This window comes from Aptenodytes forsteri, unplaced genomic scaffold (assembly GCF_000699145.1).
Source record: "Aptenodytes forsteri isolate BGI_AS27 unplaced genomic scaffold, ASM69914v1 Scaffold715, whole genome shotgun sequence".
Classification (NCBI taxonomy): Eukaryota; Metazoa; Chordata; class Aves; order Sphenisciformes; family Spheniscidae; genus Aptenodytes; species Aptenodytes forsteri.
The window spans coordinates 569,677-587,998 of NW_008794112.1; the positions used below are offsets into that span (position 1 = coordinate 569,677).

Consider the following 18,322-nt stretch of genomic DNA (forward strand, 5'->3'; position numbering starts at 1 on the left):
AGCCTCGGCGGCTGCCCCGTCCGCGCGGTGCGAGCCGAGGCGCCCGCCTGTGCCCTCGGGCGCGGGGCTCAGCTCCTCGGACTGTTCCCCTCGGACGCTAGGGCGGGGTCTGCCTTCGGCCCGCCGCGGCGTGCGGGCGCAGGAGCCTGCCCTCGCCTCGCCCTGACGCGCGAGTGGGCAAAATGCCTGCTTTGCTCATTGCCACAGCTTGGCTGCTCCTCCTTGTCCCCAGCTAATGCCTCAGAGAATCATAGAACCGTAGAATGGGTTGGGTTGGAAGGCGCCTCAAAGATCATCTACTTCCAACCCCCCTGCCGTGGGCAGGGACACCTTCCACTAGACCGGGTTGCTCAGAGCCCCGTCCAACCTGGCCTTCAACACTTCCGGGGAGGGGGCATCCACGACTTCTCTGGGCAACCTGTCCCGGTGCCTCACCACCCTCACAGTGAAGAATTTCTTCCTTGTATCTAATCTAAGTCTTCCCTCTTTCAGTTTAAAGTCATTCCCCCTGGTCCTGTCACTACAGGCCGTCGTAAAAAGTCCCTCTCCAGCTTTCTTGTAGGGCGCCTTCAGGTACTGGAAGGCTGCTAGAAGGTCTCCCTGGAGCCTTCTCTTCTCCAGGCTGAACTCTCTCAGCCTGACTTGGTAGGAGAGGTGCTCCAGCCCTCTGATCATCTTTGTGGCCCTCCTCTGGACTCACTCCAGCAGGTCCATGTCCTTCTTACGTTGGGGGCCCCAGAGCTGAATGCAGTACTGCAGGTGGGTTCTCACGAGAGCAGAGTAGAGGGGAAGAATCACCCTCAACCTGCTGGCCACACTTCTTTTGATGCAGCCCACGATACAGTTGGCTTTCTGGGCTGCAAGCGCATGTTGCCAGGTCATGTTGAGCTTCTCATCAACCAACACCCCCCAGGTCCTTCTCCTCAGGGCTGTTCTCAATCCGTTCTCCACCCAGCCTGTGTTTGTGCTTGGGATTGCCCCGACCCATGTGCAGGACCTTGCAGTTGCCCTTGTTGAACTCCTGCACACATACTGCAATCTTGTATGAGCCAGTGGTACAGAGAGAAAACAAAAAAGGCTGTTAAGAGCCACTGTGTCAGCCCTACCAAATGCAGAGGTATGACAACAGCTCCAATGGCCCATTGGTGTGATCTGCTATAGCGCATGCTTCCCTACACCAGCTGTTTACTAGCTCACTTTTCACTAAATCACTGAGTGATGCAGAAAACTGGAAGCTCTCTGAGAACAGCAATCAAAATCACAGCAATCACCATGAGAATAATAAGCAGCTGTTAAAACATTTCTACATGGGCTTCCGGGGGAGAGAAGGATCAGCTCTGAAGGATGGAATGTGAGACTGAAAAACATGCATTGCATTTTCCAGTTCAAATCGCTGCTGTTCATCTGTCTCCAAGTGGGCTTGGTATGATGGTACAGGGAGAAGTGATGCTGTGGAGTACCAATAAGCTAACCTTTCAGCTTAGTTCAAATTCAGCTTTAGAGAACATACACAAAAACTATCTTGGACTACATCAAAGTTCCTCATTTGCATTATCTAGGCTGCTGGGCCGGTGGATGTGAGGCCCAGGAACAGAATAAGTTGAGATGTGCACCGAAAAGAGTGCATCAGTGAAACAACATAAGCTCAAACAGCAGAGGAGCTTTCTACAGGGCAGGACTGGGGTTTGTTGCAGAACCAGATCAGAGACCTGAAACTTGTGCATCCTGCCATTTGTCTTTTCACTGATGTTCCTCTTTCAAGGCGTTTCATCCTCTCATTTATCCTGTAGAGGTAATGTTAGCAATGATTTGACCTCTGGGCCAACAGTTTGATTTGCTTTTGTTTTCTTGTATTATGACAATTGCAAGAAGTGTGTTTATAAATGCATCAGTGCACAGAGGTGGGTCTGCCAAAGGAAAGCTGGCAGGCTCTGAATGCACTTGTAAGGTGTTTACACAGCAATCCAAAGAGAAGCAGTTCACAAAGCAATACTCACCTGAAGGGACTGAGAAAACTTCATGGATCTAATTCCTACCCACCTAAAATAACCGAGCTCTGTCCACTCCACAGCACTGTGGTATCTGAAGAGCTATTGTTAAACCTTTGAGAATGCCCTGCTCCCTGGTCATGTGCCTGATTTGAGATGGTTCAGATGAAGTAAGTGTACACAGCAGTCCTTCCCTGCACTAGTCACAGGAAGGGGCTGCCAGGCCTGTTGATTCCCTCTCTATCCTGGCAAACTAATTTGACCTCTGGGATGGTTATGAACCTGACAGACTTGCAGGAGTGCACTCTGGTAATAACATTCATTGAGTTCAAGCAGAGGAATCCATGAAGTGTGGTGATTTTCAGAAAGCTTTGGGAGACAGGGTGGAATCTGAATTTCTCAGTGCTGCAAGGGTTTGAATGGAGGTAACTGCATCAGCACATTCCCTTAATTCCTGGAAATTCTTGGTGCCCCAGGGGTAACAGAGTTTCTCTGCCAGTTTGTCAGAGTGAGAAAACTCCAAGCCTCAGGGCAGGATCTCAGAGTTCTGTATAACAGGAACAAGAGAAAAAACAGCTCTTAAGGTAGTGGAGTACAGCCTGTGTGCACACAACACAGGCAGGGGCTAGGATTGCATGCTGTTGAAGTACAGCTTTATAAACACAGGACGGACTTTGCACCACAGGGCATCTTTCTTCCCCTGCACTATTGATCTACAGCCCTGCCTTGGGTACTCTGGCTGGTTGCAATTAACACAGGGTTGCATATGAACCTCTGACACTGCCTTTCCCGTTCCCACCTCACCAAGGAAAAAAAGTTTAAAAAAGAGCAGCAATGGTGACAGAACTCTACCCGCCATCATTAAGCACTTCCTTAGCATCATTCAGTTTCCAGTCCTGGGGATGTGACTTCGCTGGGGGTTGTTCCCTCCCCCTGTGGGTAACAGGCTACAGGAGGGCACTTCCACTGGCTGGCATGGCAAGTTACAGACAGGGAGCCGGCTGCAGTAGGGGAGGCAGCCGGTTGGCAGGGCTGGAGCACCAGCAACGGGAGGTGTCTGCCATCTAGTGGCTTTGTGAGATCAGCTCTGGCATGAGCCTCTCCCTCCGCCTTCCCACAGTGCTGCAGCCCTGGTGTACAATCCTTGTTTCTCTCCCTTGTCTTTTCCCAAGACTGTAAGGAAGGTGAAGAAAGGTCAGAGAGGAGATAAAGCTGGGTTGTTTGGGTAGAGGGAGTCAGCTCTGATTTGGTTCTATTCTGTCTGGGCTGGCCTCCAGAACATCAGGAGTAAAAAAAAAAAAGCAAAGCAAGTTTGCAAATAGGAAGCAAGGGCTTTCCTTCAAACCCTAGGGCACAAGGGCTCATTTTTGCTCAAGGAAGTGGTTCAAAACATTCTCCAGGCTTCTCACAATGAAGCAATATAAAAAGTCCTTAAGCCAGGAGGGAGATCCATTCTCCGGGAAGCCTTTACTTTTCACAGTGTCCTTAAAGGCAGACCTGCAAGTGAACTGCTATAGAGGACTTCCCTCAACACACCTATCCACCTACACCTCAGAGTTCAAGAGCTGTAGGAGCCTGGATGAGGAAGCAAACATATGAGAGGGTGTTTGAGTTTGATCTGCTCAACTTAAGAGCAAAGGGATATCAAGGCCACAATGGAGTTCTACTTGTTTCATACTGATTGAATTAGGAGGAAGGCAGGAAATGTTAGCCATCAGAGCTGCATCCAGCTATGCTGTTTAAGCAGGAGCATAGAAGAGACGTGTCATGCATGTGTACAAGACCATGTAACATACTAAGGTGTGTGTCAGGGTTGCAGCTGTTGCCTCTTGTGGCACAGCACAAAGTTGGCCATAGGTCTGGTGAGGGCAGGGAAAGAAAGGAAGAAACTTCACAAGGTTTTATTTGAGGGCACCGTTAGTGTACAGAGAAAAGCACTACAAGTACAGGTTCTGTGAGCGTTTGCATCTACTTTCTGGGGTTCACTGAAGGCAATCTTTATGCAATGGGGGTGAAATTACATATCTTCATTGAGCCTACATATGACTAGTTGGTTTTACTCCTTTCTTCTGCTTTACACATTTCAGCCAAAGTCACTGCCCTAAGCACCGATACTCTCTTCCCTTCAGAGCGCATTGCTACCAAGGGAAGGTAATGGTCATCTTAGTTTCCATTTTCTCCCTTGCAAGCTTTACGCGTGGCAGCCTTTGTGAACTGCAGCTAACTGGTCTATCAAGATAGTCAGAAAATGAAGATAAAGTTTGAGTTGTTTGAGTGAAAGGTCTTCTGCCTTCCTCAGACCTTTTGCTGTATATTGTTAGGAATACAGCAGTAACTCAGAGGTTATGATAGAGAAACAGCAGTTCCTTCATCCAGGACATAAAGCAAAGGTGGGTGGTAAAAGAAAGCAGAGGTTTCTTTCTGAGCCTGACCTGGCCCTGAGTTACAGGAGGTGACAAGATCTTCAGTCAGTGGGAAGTAAAGATGCCATGGAATCCATACGGCATTTGCACTGCGACTTCTGCTCGCCCCAATTCTCTGAAGGTCTCTGCATCCAAGACAAGCAGGAAAGCACTTTGGTTCTGCAGGATGAAAAGAAAGCCAGAATGAATGCCCAGGCTGAACTTCATTCCACTGTCCAACCCACTACATCTGTCACCCACAAGGGAGCCCCCACAAGGGAGCCCAAATGTACAACCAGGCCATACGGGGAGGTACAACCAGACCATACAGACTAAACCTGTAAGACAGTTGGCCAGGAGCACTAATAGTCACAGATGCCACTCAAGAAACACTGACATTCCAAGGTACACTCCTACTTGAAGTTTGCCTGGCTGTGCTTGGCAGTTGCAGAGGCACACACCTTGGGGAGCATGGTCCTAGAACTATCTGCCAGAGAGCCTCAAATTCAGTTTTGTGGTTTAGAAAGTATACCTAGTACTATGTGACTTTGACTAACTAGTAGCAACGAGTTACCTCAGTGGGGGAGACCACAACAGACAAGATGACTCCACTGTCTTCTGCCGTGGCATTAGGCACTGGCACAAACACAGGCTCTGATGGGTAGGATCCATCCTCCTGCCAAATCTAGCAAGCAAAATAACATATGGATGTGTTTCATTTCATTAATAGTTGTCTACTATAGTTAGCAGAGTTGCAAGTTGGAGTGCTCCCCACAAAGATACCCAGGCATACTCTGTGCTCCAAGAAACCTATAGTTCAACCTTTTAATTAATTCTTTTGATTCCAGTAGTATGATGGTGGCAGTGTTGTGACAGCATGCCTATTGTGGCAGGCGTCATGCAAACAGGCAGCGAAAAGGTTCCTATTAGTCATCTCATCCAACAGTTTGCACTGGCGCAGGTATAGGCTATAAGCTCAGAAAACACCACCATCATAGCTGGCACAGCCACCTTCACACCACCCTAGTGCAGACCATGTTGTGCCCAGGCACTGTGGAGAGAGAGGTGTCATGCCAGCAGAGAGGAGGTCTGTCACCATCACCACCTGAGGGCATAGCTGCTGCTTCTATTGCAGGCAGAGCCATAGCAACCCAAAGCTGTGCTGAAGGAGGACACTCTTACTGTCAAATGAGTATCCGGAGCAGAACAATTAAAATGGGTGTCTCCTTCTGAGGATTCCTAACTCTCCCTAGCCTCCAGGAAAGTCTCTGATTAATAAGCGTTTAACACTTTGGAGATCATTATTCCCTGCTTAAGGGAGACACAGGAAAAATCCCAGGTTGTGTTTGCAGTTGGAAGTATCCTAAACCTTGTTTCTTGCCCAAGTCATAAATACTTTGGCAGTTTATCTCCAACTGCCTATGCTACTTGGGTATTTTCTGTACTGTCTGGTAAGAGATGACTCTTCTTTGGCCTGGAAGACACATGCATACTTCATCCAACCCTTTCTGTTCTGTCATCTATCTAGGAACCTGGAGTGATATCCTCTCCTGTTTGCTAAGTGTGCCACATTCATAAGGCGCTAGGTGAGAGATAAAATTAGGAATCTCATCTCAGACCTATCTGAATGAAGACCCCTAAAGAGTAAAGTGCCTAGTAAATGACGTATCTTCAAGGCCAGTTCAGTGGAATGATTCCCACTGCTGAAAAAAGATAATCTCACTTCACCTCACCTTGAAATTCTTGGTGTCCACATCAACCTTGATCAAGGAATCTCCAACCAAATGCCGAAAACCACATCCATAGAAGTAACGGTACCTCCTACCATTGTACCGAGAGTAGTTGATCTGGGGGAACTCCAAGCCCCCAACCTTTTCAAAGCCCTCAGGGTGGAGATTTTCATGTGTGCACCAGACCTAGAAGAAGTATGCATTCCACAAGTGTCAGTTTAGCTTTGACTGGGCAGAAGACCTGACTGGTCCCACCAACCCACTGCACAACCACTGTGGAGAAGAAATGTTTAAAGATGAGCCTGACATTGCACTGAGGCAGGTGGAAGCATCAATTCCATCTCCCTTATCTGTTTCACCCAAAGAACTGACTCATCATCGCAGACCTTGGAAACTTCAAGGATCAGTCTAATGTGAAAAACAGGAGCAAGTCCATGCATTCCTGTACTCCTAGCTCAGAAAATCCCAGCTCCAGCACTCAGCAATCGGATGTACAAAGTACACACAGAGATTACTCCACTCATAGTGGACAACACGTGTTCTATAGCACCGAATGCCACTCTGTAGGGCTGTTCAGAGCTGGAAGCAAAGAGCAGTTCCGTACCCAGGTGAAAGCATGGAGGATTTTGTCAATGAAGAAGCTGAAGTTTGGCCAATTATCGTAAAGGCTCATAATCCACTTGGGCGTTTTTGGTAAGTCACAATCTGTCTTTGCTCTCTCATTTAAGGCAATGTGGTAGTCTTTGTACTAAAACACTAAGTCCCATCTTAGTAATGACCAAACCTTGCTTCCTTGCTTGGTGGACAAGATCTGAGAAGATAATAGCACAGGATGATAACTGTTGCAGGCAATCTCACCACAGCCATAAATGCTGTTGTGTAAGTCTTTAATACATACCTTGCCATCTGCATCTTTCACAGCCCTTGCCAGTGTGTAAGACAGTGGGTTCAGATTCTTCCCCACAGGTGTGTCTGAATTCACATTCAGTGGGAGAACAAAGCGTCGAGGGAAAGCTCGGGATATTGAGTCATAAATCTATTACAGAGACAGAAAGTTATGGTGATGGAGAGAGGAGAGTGACATTTCGGGCTAAGTGCCCTTTTTGGGAACAATTCTGAAGCTTTACACATTCCTCCCAACCCTGAAATCTTCTTTCTATTATGTGTTTTACCAAGTTCTGGTAAGGGCTCTGCTTGTTGCAGTACTTTACAGCGGAAAACAAAAAGACAACCAATTAAATGGGTCAGCATTGCTTTCACAATAATTAATGCTGAGTTGGGTATGCAAATCACTCAGTTATCCTCCAATTCCAGCATTGGGACACACGCTGCACTATATTTTATTTAGTTAGAACAGACTTACATTGATCCTTTTCACAGCCTGTCCACATATGCCCCACTGACTGTGTGACTTAGTTCCTTCCTGCCCAACCAAGATCATGAGCTAATAGGGGGATTACAGAATATGGGACCTCCCTAGCACTGAGCAAGCAGAGGGGATACCCCTGCTGGAAACCCACCCTCTACAGCCCTATTGGTGATTAGTGGCAGTCCCACTTTGGAAGCCTGAGGCTGAACAAAGCACTGAGAAACTTCCACATTATTTTAAATAATATGAACCATGCATGGAAGAAGAACTTTATAAGTATATAAGCTGCGTGCGGTTACAAAGCTTCAGAAGAAAAACTGCTTGATTGTAGACTGTCTCAGATCTTTGTGGCATAACAGCATGACACAGACACTGACCGTACTGCTTGCTGTTAATCTCAGAGTGTAAATGTTGGCTCTCTGTGAAATTAATGGAAGGAGGGGCTTGTCCAGAGGATGACTGGAAACATCTGACTAAATGCTCTACATCAGTCTCTGGAGGAGCCTCCCTCTCCCCTGGATGATAAGGCAAGCAGAAGGAGACTACTGTACCCCAGTTCAATGCCTGAAGTTAGCCTGCATGATTTTCCTCTTCCGTTCTCAGGTACACATGGACTTCATGTTTGGGAATTCTAGGGTAGTGGTGGATTTACTTGGGGAGCAAAGGGGAAAGCGAACTAGCAGCCCCCAGTGTGGCAGACATTCAGCGGGTTGCATGAGAGGAGTAATTCCACCACTGCCACTAAAGTTCTGTTCAAGCCAAGTTTAGAACCTGTAATACTTCCAAATATTAAGCCTTCTAAATGAAACAGATGGCAAGGACCCTGTTTTGGTGGTTTTCAGTTACTTCGATCTGTAACTCACCAGTTCAACGTGAAACTTCACTTTAATCATATGTGTTAATCTTGAAACCCTATTTTCAAAGCTTTTATGTAGCCACAGTAAACTGATTGGTTGAGGAAATCTGCCAGACAAAATATGGTTTAGTCAGCAAGCAAAAGCACTAAGCATGATTCGAGGAAGACACAAATCATGCTCAGGCATGCCTTAGTCTTTCAGTGCAGTGTAAATTTAAGATTCTGTTCTGAAATGATTTGCACTCGTGTGTGTATACAGTCTAACGGCTATGCTACTTGTCCGTTAAAGAACGTGGGTGTTGGAAACATATGCCTAATGTTGACATAAGGACACCTTCAGACAGATCAAATTGTAGCTCTTTTGTGCTCAGGGAAGGCTGAACAAAAGCTGGAATCAGTTGCAAAGCAAATGGTCATATTAACACGATGCTGTACTTGAATTAATGTTCACCACATCTTTGCAAAAAAACAACAAAGGAAAGCAGAACAAAGTGACCCTACGGGGACACAACTATACACTTTTCAGGTCAGAACAGACTTGCTTCTAGACAGCTCAGAACATAGACAGAGGAAGTTCAGATTTGTTTGAACATGTTGTAGAAATGCCTGCCCTTCACCCACAATATAGTGGGTTTCAAATAAACACATCTGCAGTACAAGAAACTGAAAGCACCCCCACTTTTCCAATGTATGATCTATGCAAAATAATGCCTCTTACATGGCTTTAAATGGTGCTTTTGACAGAGTTGGACATAATTGATTTATGAGTACATGCTGTTGTGAGGTGAATGTGAGGAACAATGTAGGGGTTTCTGTGAAGTTTGTGTTTCTGTGATTTACATAATAAAGGCTGGTTTTCTGAAGTAATGCCTTTAAACAACAGGGTTTCTTTTTCTTTTGCCCTTTAAAAGTCATGCAAAAACTTATTTTGCATACTTTCTTGGGGGGAAAATTTTATTACACAGGGATATGGAAAACGAGTATCATTAGAAATGAGACTTTAAACCAGAAGTACATTCTGCCAGGCTGATGGAGATCTGTGTCACACACCAGTTTTAAAAGTTTCAAGGAAACGCTCCATGGAGATTATCTGCTAAGATATTTAAAAGGAAAGGAAAATACCAACATAGCAATAGATCATAATTTTAGTTTTTCCATACAGTCGTGGTTCCTTTCCCTAGTTCACATGCTCCGCCTTGTGGTCCCCCATAGTGTTCTCCATTCTACTAACCTGAACCTTGCTTCAGAAAAGTAACTCAGCCAGCATGGGGCCTCATCAGATCCTACGCAACATAAATGCAGAGATCTTACCTGATCTAGACCTTCCCCACTCCTCCGCAGATTCTGAAGTTTGTAAGTAGCCAGAGTTGTTCCATCATCCTGGCAGCACAGATCAAGGACCACACAGCCATGATCTTCAAAGGCATTGATTTGATGGAAAGTAGCAAAGGGCTTACTGTACCACTGCCCTGGCAGCACCTACAGTGACCATAAGAGAGGATAAATTTCCTCTCTAAAGATCCTAGCCACACCTCAAAGAGTTTTCTCTTCTCTCCCCCATTTCATTCCCCACTCATTCCTTGGTATTTGTGCCCTTGTGTTACTACAGAATGGCTGCTTTAAGCCAGTAAGTAGGCAAAACCAGATGAAGAAAAGCCAAAATGTAAAGCAGCCCAGGATAGGCCTCTTGCTGTCATGACTCCATCCCTATAGCATCATTCCCAGGCTATGACTGACCTTTTTATACTCTGTAGTACTTGGGAACTGCATTTCAGTCCCTGTGCTGCAGTCCCAGGAACCCCAAACTGCTTATTTCTGCCTGTTCTTTTAGGGCTGGCAAAGAAATGAATCAATAGAGAGGAAAATGCATGAAGTAATCCCATTTCTAACAAACCAACACCCATGCTTATAAAGCCTATATTGCAGTAACTTCTGGAGTGATTCATACAGCTATCTGTGGCTGCTACCCAGCACTCTTCTCTTGGGATCCAAGATTCCAGCTACAGCTGCACAGCTGCTGGAAAGGCCAAAGATCTACCTACCTCCCCAGTATGCTTATTCACCACATGGAAGCAAGTATTGTACTGAGGCTCCCAGCTTATCCCTTCAAAAATGGCTTTCCCACGGAGTTTGGAAGTGATAATCTGCAACAGATTCAGCTTGATGGGTTGCTCAATGAAAATGATGTAGTTTTCACTCATTCCTGAAAAGAGAAGGAAGGAGCTATCATCCGAGTATTAGGCAAATGCGACGATAAAAAATCTCAGGGGCAGAGGGCAGTGAACAGCCCTTTCTGCCTTACAGTAGGCTAAATCCACAGAGTTTGAGATAGAAAGCATTCTTACCAAAGCTGTGATAGTAGGAGGGTTTCATCTTATCCATTGGAGCAATTGAACACAGCACTTTCGCTCCCTCTAACGTGTCACTACAGTTTGACTTTTGTGGAGGGACCTGAATGATATTATACCTAGACCCTGGAAAGGAGAAAGGGTGTTCAACACCACTGAGATGTGAGACTGTCCACATTCATGAAACCAAAGTCAGGCTCTGTTCCTTTCTGTTTCCCTAGAATACTAGGAACCACGGTCATAGCTAAACCGAGCAGAAAACAAAAAGCCAGTTATCAAGTCAATAAAACAATCAACAGAGGACTACCTAGCAAAAAAAGAAGCTTGAAAGGAAGAAGAATGATCTTCTTAGTCTGGTAGACTGCCAGCTAATTTTACTGTCTGCAATGCATTCCTTATGTTAACTTAGAGTATTCTATAACAACAGGATCAGGAAGAAAAACAAGTTCATAGCTTGTGTATCAAAGGAAATGAAAACTTTGAGCCTTGGTGATGACTAACACCCATTTAATAAATCTGAGCATATGGGCAGGAAAGAATGGCACATTTGAATAATAATAGTTTGGTCTCTCCAGCTGAAAACCGCATGTGCTGCAAAGCTAGATATTGCTAAAGCGAAAAGGAAATGAAAAGAGCAAGAATGAAAAATGATCAAAACTGGGCAAATGTTCAGTGAACTGGAACCAGCCTGAGGTATCATAATAAAGGGCAGTGGCTGTTTTCACAGGCCTCAGGCACTGTGAAAGAAGGCTTTCATGTAACTAATGGTGAATGATAGCTCTGAGCAGCCATGCTGATGTAACTAGATCCCAACTAGATGTAATACTCATAGTTTGTGGAAGAAGAAAAATATCCCAGAAAATTCAGCTTTACTGTAAGATGATAGCCAGGTCACTGTAATAAATTCCACCTTCTCTCGTGTATAAACTCTTATGGTCCTTATCAAAAGCCAATTATTGTAAGTGGAAAACGTGGCTAATTGTCAAAATTCTTTGGATGAGGCTTCAATGCTGGAGGGGACTTTAAAAATCATTCTTCTGTTTTCCATCAAAGCTTGGGAGAGGAAGAGGGGAATCTGTTGGATACTCATGGGCCAAAGACAGAAGCATCTGAAACTAATTGCTGAGAGAAGCCATTTTCATAGGACAGACTGACCCCCTGAAATAAGAACTAATCTGGTTTGCTATCATTTTGACACAAAGAGAAACAGCGATTTCAAGGTCTGTTTAGACACTGAAGTTTGTTCAACAACTGCTCCTTGAAGCAGCAGCAAGCAGCCTGTACACCCTGCACACAAACCAGGCCTGGTCATGCCCAGTCTTACCATGTTTCCCATAGGAATTGCCCATGTTGTACGTCGTCCCATCAGACTCATAGTGAGGATGAGCAGTGGCCCCATTCACCGCAACAAATTTGCTCCAGTCTACCTGCAAATGCCAAAGATTTTCAGTCAGCATAGAAGTTTCCTGTTGCTCTGTAGCAAGCCACAGTCTTTCTAAATGTTGGTTGCATGAAAGTCTGAGGAAGAATAGCTTGATGATTATGGCCCTAATGTGGGATCTGGGCTTAAGCCTTCATTTTGCAGGCAATCTTCCTCAAATCCTTGAAAATTAACGGTGTTTCTCTCTGTGTTAGTCCTACCAGTAAAATGGGACTAATAGCACTAGCCATTTCTCTGGAAGACATGAACATTACTAATGGCAGAAAGTGCTGACACAGTGGAAATGTTGCCTATATGAGCATTTTGACTAGGACCCCATGTAATAACCACAGACAGACATGCGTAAGGAGATAGTCACTGCCCCCAAAAAATCACCAAGTTTTCTGAAAGCACCCATAGCTAATAGACAGTCAGTGTTTACTCTCCTCTCAGAGAAAACAGTTTCACTTCAATGTCTACAGCTAGAAGGAACAGTTAGGGCAAAGGTACAGTTGTGAGTACTGTTAATGTGTATTCCTAGTTCCTGGGTTAGGGTGTGGTTTGGGCTCAGACAGTGGAGGGGATGTGTTGGGAAGAAAGTCTGAAGGAAGAAGTTGGAGGAAGATCAATCCATGCATTGAAACATTAAAGCATGGAAGATACGCTTCTTTTCCAAAAGTTTAAAAAAATGGCTTTCAAGTATCTAACCTGAGACCTTTTGGAAGGTCCCAGTAGAAAAGAGTGCCACACCACCAGAAGCTTAGAAAACCGTGTCCTTTTAAGGCATCTCAAATCGGAGAGTTTAAATGTGAAATCATCCCTTCCATTTCTTCACTTAGCCAAAAAATACCAGTCTGCATCTAAAAAGCAGCTTAAGGGGAATTTTTTTTTAATGACAAGATGGCTCAACAGAGCTGAACATTCAAACTAAAAATACCCATGCACCTTTTCATCGCTGCATTATGGTTTACAAAACAGATAAAATAGCAAATCGTCAAACTCGCCATTTCAATATGCAAGTAGCATGCTATAGTTCATATACAGAGTTTCTTCATGACTCACAACTGATCCTGTAGGGAGGGAGGCACTCCTGCAATGCCTCCCTCGAGATCTGAGGGTGTGCTGAGGTATTTTGTGGTATTAAATAGCCTGTGGTAACATACAGGCACAGTAGTTAATACTGACTCAGGAACGGCAGGATCCTTCCTCAGTCCTTCTCACAGTTGTCCAGGCCGGCAAATACCCAAATCCCCTCTAAGGGGGCAGGCAGGGGGACATATAGCTTATGCTGTCATTTCACAAGTCATATTCTTCCCTCAAATACAGCCACACTCTTGTGAGACGATGCACAGAATATATGGGAAGACTTCTACTCTGATTTTTTGTTCATTTGCTAGCATGGGAGAAAACAAAGTGGCAGCTGAACTTTGACTTGACTTTACATTGACTTCACCACCCATTTGCAACAGAGGTTTTAGTCAAGACTTCGAAGGGCCGTTTTGGAGTGTTTAAAGCTGGGGGTGTAAGAAGGAGATAAAGGGAACAGATAGGAAGAATGAAGAGACAGGGCAAGAATACAGATCTGAGATCAGTGATGTTAACTCCTTCCTATATGCACTTGTATTCTTCGCACACTGGTAGGTACAGACAAGTCCAGACAAGTAGTGAGTGCACTGGAAGAACGCCAGCTGTACCCAAACGGAAATGAGTCTGTATCTGTCTCTCCCCTTGCTTGCTACAGCGGGCAGTGACTGAATCTTCACTCAGGACAGCTGCCTTATGGCTAAGTAGATTTTTCAGGGACTCAAGCACACCATGAAGAGATGCTGGCTGTGGCCCAGAGCTGCACTGATCATTTCTTTTGGAATCTGGGTTCCTCCTTGCTGCTCTTAGAAACAGCAAGGAGTGATTCTCCTGTACCATAAGCTAACCCCCTTATCCCACCTGCTCACACCTTTTCCTTCGTTTCAAGCGTTTCTGGGTCCACTTTGTACATGAAGATGTTCTCATTGCTGACATAATAGTCTCCTTTATACACAACGTAGTTCACACTGGCATTGTCACTTGGTTCTGAAATGAAATCCCAGAGTTGTACACAGCTTTGTTTAAGCTCACATCACATTACAGCAAGTTAGATATGTTTAAACAAATAAACCCATTTGCAATGACACTAATCCCTCTGTGATTGATTAGAAATATCTCACTAATCTACAAAGGCACTCAGGACTGTCTGCACAGGTGACTTCAGGATAAAAGGACAAGGACTGGTTCTTGTGGAAATCACTGCAGTGAAGCCAAGATAATCTTCATACTTCATATGCCCTTTGTTTCTGATCTCTTATTTCTTCATATCCCTCTCCCTTTCCTCCCTAGCCAAAGTCCTCTCCTCTGACAGCCATATGAAGAGTGCCATGTTTGATTTACAGCATTGGAAACAAGAAAGGCAAGAATTGAAGCTACAACTTGGGCTGAGGGGAGGGCAGGGACGCTATTTGTATGACAGGGCTTGGACAGGGAATGCTTCTTCTTCCCTATTCTCTTTCTCTTTAAAACTGAGTCAGGGAGACGCCTTTTGAGAGCTACACGTGCACAACAGCCAGAGCTGTTCTTGTTACTCCTAGGGGAGCTGAGACTCAATAGCCACGTGGCTGAGAAGAGCTGTGGAAAAAGCGATTCCCCCAGTTGAACACTGTGTGTGTGGTAAACACAGAGCCTGAAGTTGGCACAGGAAAAGCCCAGAGGACAGGCCTTCTTGTAGTGAGGAATAGCCTACATGTGTGTAAAGAGTCAGCTAGGCAAGGGTGTGCAGGAACAACCTGCTGGAGCTTGGAAAAGAAGATGGGGGATGTAGATAGTTCTGAAATTTATTGAGAGGGCTGGGGTGGGGTGGGAAGTTGGGGAGCTAGGCAGACCAATGAGTGATGGTATGAGCACCTTTGAAGAGAATAGATGGAATGGCAGGACAGGATCCATCTCCTCAGGGAAGATAAGAAGCAGAAGATGGTCACACACATGATCAACAAGCTGCAAACTTTAGGTCTGTTCTCGTTTTAGTGGAAAGTACTTTGCTTGCATTTAAGCCTATTTCTTTCCTGACATACACAGAATCCTATAGGTAATGGCACTTCCATTTCTGTGCAATACTGTCTCTCACCCTACTCATATCATCTCCTGTACCTTAGTGCAGGAAGGGAAGGATTAACCCACTTACCCTGCAAGCTTAGCAAGGCAAGCTTGCTTTGCCTTTAAGGGCAAAGGTGTGTCTCAGGTAGAACAGCAGATTGTAATGCTCATTATCAGGACTGCACAGGGTGTTCTTTGGGGAAAGATTTCTGTTGGAAATTTGCAACAAACCCTAGAATCACATGAGCTGAAGTGGCACTAAAACATTAAACTGAATGTGCCTCTCCCAGCTAAGTCTGACACCAACTTGCATTTTTGTTGTCCCCCTTTGTTCCAAGGGGTCGTCATCTTCTAATAAAAACATGGGCTCAGAATAGGCCTACCAGACTTCCTCACATCTCCCTTTAAACCTAACCACAAGTTCCCCAAGAGAATCTCAGAACATTTCTTATTTCTTAGAAACCCTCTTACGTGGTATCTCAAAGCGTGACATGAAGCGCCCAAAGACACTCTTGCATGGGTCTGGCATTGCCAGCGTCCCAAATTCTGAGACCACGATGCGGTTGTGCTGGCTGTTAGTCAGGTAAGAACTGCTCTGCAGAAACTTGCTCCGGTATGTCACTGTGCCATTCTCCAGCTGGAATTGATGCAACAGGGCCATGCCATCAAACCAATGGTTAAATCTTCAAGAAGAGATAAATAAGAGTACAAGAGTTGGACACTATATGATATTCTCCTATACTGTTCCCTCTTGCCTTTAGGTTTATTATTGCTTGTAAAAAGCTAATGCCCAGATCCCATGAGCGCTTAAACATGCATAGCCTTGTGGTGAGTCTGAGAAAACATTTGAATTGAGTGAAACAAATCAAGTGTATTTGCAGCTGTGGGACCTGAAGTTAGACACTGACTTTCAAGAGATTTAGGCTCCCTATATTACTTTTGAAAGAGGACCTCAGGGACTTCTGAAAATGCTGTATATAAGCTTTTGGGGGAAATAATCTACACTGGTAAACCAATCACTCTGCAGACTTCTGCACAGAGAATAGAAATTGTGCTTTACTGTACAACAAGAGTAGAAATTATTACTGAAAGCCCAACTGCATAAGAAGGAGCCTTTAGCTCTCGGCTGTCTGCAGGATGCTATTCTCTCTGAAATGAGGAATCTCTGAGACTTTGAGAAAACCTTACGGTCTATCTCTGGAAATATGATAAGATGATCACCTTTGGCCAGTTGCTGCCATCAGCTTTGTTGGAGGAAGAGCTAGGTTTGTCAATTAGCTAGAACGGCAGATTCCAAGCCAAAGGCAGTAGTTGCCTTCTTGAAATATTTTAATACATTATTTTTAAAATGAGATGGATTTCCTTCTAAAGCAACTCACACAATTTAGTGCAATCAACTTTACAAATCCTGCCCTGATTTCAGAGTGCTCATGGGATGGACTTTTGTTAATGACAAAGGACTAGGAGAGAGGATGTTTTAATCCCCAGCTTTGTTTCCTCATTAAATCATTCTGAGCAGGTCACAGCCTCCCTGTGACTCAGCTTCTCCAACCTTAATAAGTTAACCATGCTCCTAATTTCAGAGAACCCACTGGGAGTTTCCGGATTCTTAAAAGAATGATAACATAAGCATTTCTGTCTTGCCTTACTTAAAAAGAAACTACAAGGTGCTCCAGCGGTGAGACATTTGGGGGGGTCCCCTTTAGGTTTAGGCAGAGCTCAGGCCAGAACCATTTGACACACTCACCAGACCTGGACTTACTTCTCCTCGCCAAACTCAAACTTCCCAGGACCATTCCTCAGAAGATTGCCATTAATCCATTTGGGAATACGTCCTTTGATCTTCGCTGGGATGGGCTGAGGGGTCTCCTCTACCGTCTGCATTAAGGGCAAGATGCATTGCAAACCCTTGGGGCTGTGAAAGGCAATTTGCTCTTTTGTTGGACTGGGCAGGAAATTCTTTAAACCTGCAAAGAAAGCAGCGAGAACAAAAGGCAGGTAACTAAGGTTTTCACTTGAATAAACAGACAATTGCTAGAGCTTGCGTTTGGATGCCTAGGAGAATAACATTCAGCATTCTGCAAGCAGCCAAGTTGTAGTGGGTACTCAAACTAAAGCTGTGTTCCATAATATCCCACGCGTCCACAGGAAGCTGAAAATCCAGTGGATTTAACTCTACTGTAGTTAATCCATTAGAGACACCTATCTTGAAGTTCAACAGAGGTAATAAAATACGTGACGAAAGGAAAGAAGAGAACTTTTCTTTTAATTAAAGAAGCTTATAGTTGGAATTTATTTCAGTAAGTAGTAACATGAGAGCAAGTAACATGGATATTTATTATAAGAACCTATGAGGTTGCAAAAAGAAATCTGTTCCAAGTTGGGATGATACACAGAGTACAGTTGAGGGGGAACCCTAAAAATAATCTCCCAGTGATTTCTGACAAGCAGTCTGGTGAAGAAAGTGACAGAAAGGAGCTAGTCTGACTGTTGCAGACCAACGCCACAAGCAGAAAGATGTAATTAGGTGCCTTGTAAAGCAGTGCATGTTGCCTTTATACCACAATGTTGCCAAAAGCAAGGCAGAACTGGGCACACCTCAGATAGAAAAACGGCATTCTAAAACACCCTCTAACTCCACCTTGGTATCACAATCATGGGCGAGTTAAAGAGACAGAAGAGACTGTACATACTGGGACATTTTCCCAGGACTTGTAATCTAATCAGCCATCACCCAAGGTGTTTCCAAACATAAAGCAGAAAAACAACACAGAACACGTCAGAAAGAGATCGTGATACTTAAGCAGGATATGCTGTTGGCTTTTTTACTTTTGCTGCATTTGAAATCTTCCTAAGGTCTTTCTACTGTTCAGTCACTAGTGTTTGGCCTTTAATCTTTATAGCCATATTCATTCTTGATTATTCTGTAGACCCAGATTTTCTCCCCTTTTGTTTGCAAAGTAAGAAAAGCTTTTTGTAAGGTCCTTGACTGCAAAAGCTTTTGCAGTAAAGCATACACAGGAAAGAAAAATCAATACAGTATAGGGCTAGCTGAACACAGAGGACAGGGACAAGCACTGTCCATT

The 18,322-nt window shown here is 44.7% G+C and overlaps 2 protein-coding genes across 3 annotated transcripts in view; both read right to left on the bottom strand.

Annotated features, from left to right (window-relative positions):
* PTS (6-pyruvoyltetrahydropterin synthase) overlaps positions 1-3,441 on the bottom strand; it is a 9,909-nt gene extending 6,468 nt beyond the window's left edge. Inside the window, exon 1 of the mRNA XM_009275719.1 lies at positions 3,398-3,441. Coding sequence (XP_009273994.1) covers positions 3,398-3,441 — 44 coding nt within the window. The remainder of the gene's footprint in view (positions 1-3,397) is intronic.
* A 432-nt stretch (positions 3,442-3,873) lies between these two features.
* Positions 3,874-17,198, bottom strand: BCO2 (beta-carotene oxygenase 2). Of its 2 annotated transcripts, XM_009275601.1 has the most exons (11): positions 16,999-17,198; positions 15,708-15,919; positions 14,068-14,183; positions 12,018-12,120; positions 10,691-10,819; positions 10,388-10,548; positions 9,657-9,824; positions 7,019-7,156; positions 6,124-6,306; positions 4,965-5,075; positions 3,874-4,570 (listed from the first exon to the last, which is right to left on the bottom strand). In XM_009275601.1, the coding sequence occupies exons 1-11, from the start codon at positions 17,118-17,120 to the stop codon at positions 4,457-4,459; spliced, it is 1,557 nt and encodes a 518-aa protein (XP_009273876.1). In that variant the 5' UTR covers positions 17,121-17,198; the 3' UTR covers positions 3,874-4,456. The 2 variants fall into 2 exon arrangements, with proteins under 2 accessions (XP_009273876.1, XP_009273868.1); XM_009275593.2 differs by lacking the exon at positions 10,691-10,819.
* Between the last annotated feature and the right edge of the window lie 1,124 nt (positions 17,199-18,322).

Coding starts and splice junctions, on each gene's coding strand:
- BCO2 (XM_009275601.1), bottom strand. CDS start 17,120: ATGCAGACGGTAGAGGAGACCCCTCAGCCCATCCCAGCGAAGATCAAA. Junction 14,184..15,707: donor GTCACGCTTTGAGATACCAC/GTAAGAGGGTTT, acceptor ATTTCATTTCAG/AACCAAGTGACAATGCCAGT. Junction 6,307..7,018: donor TGAAAGATGCAGATGGCAAG/GTATGTATTAAA, acceptor TACTTCTTCTAG/GTCTGGTGCACACATGAAAA.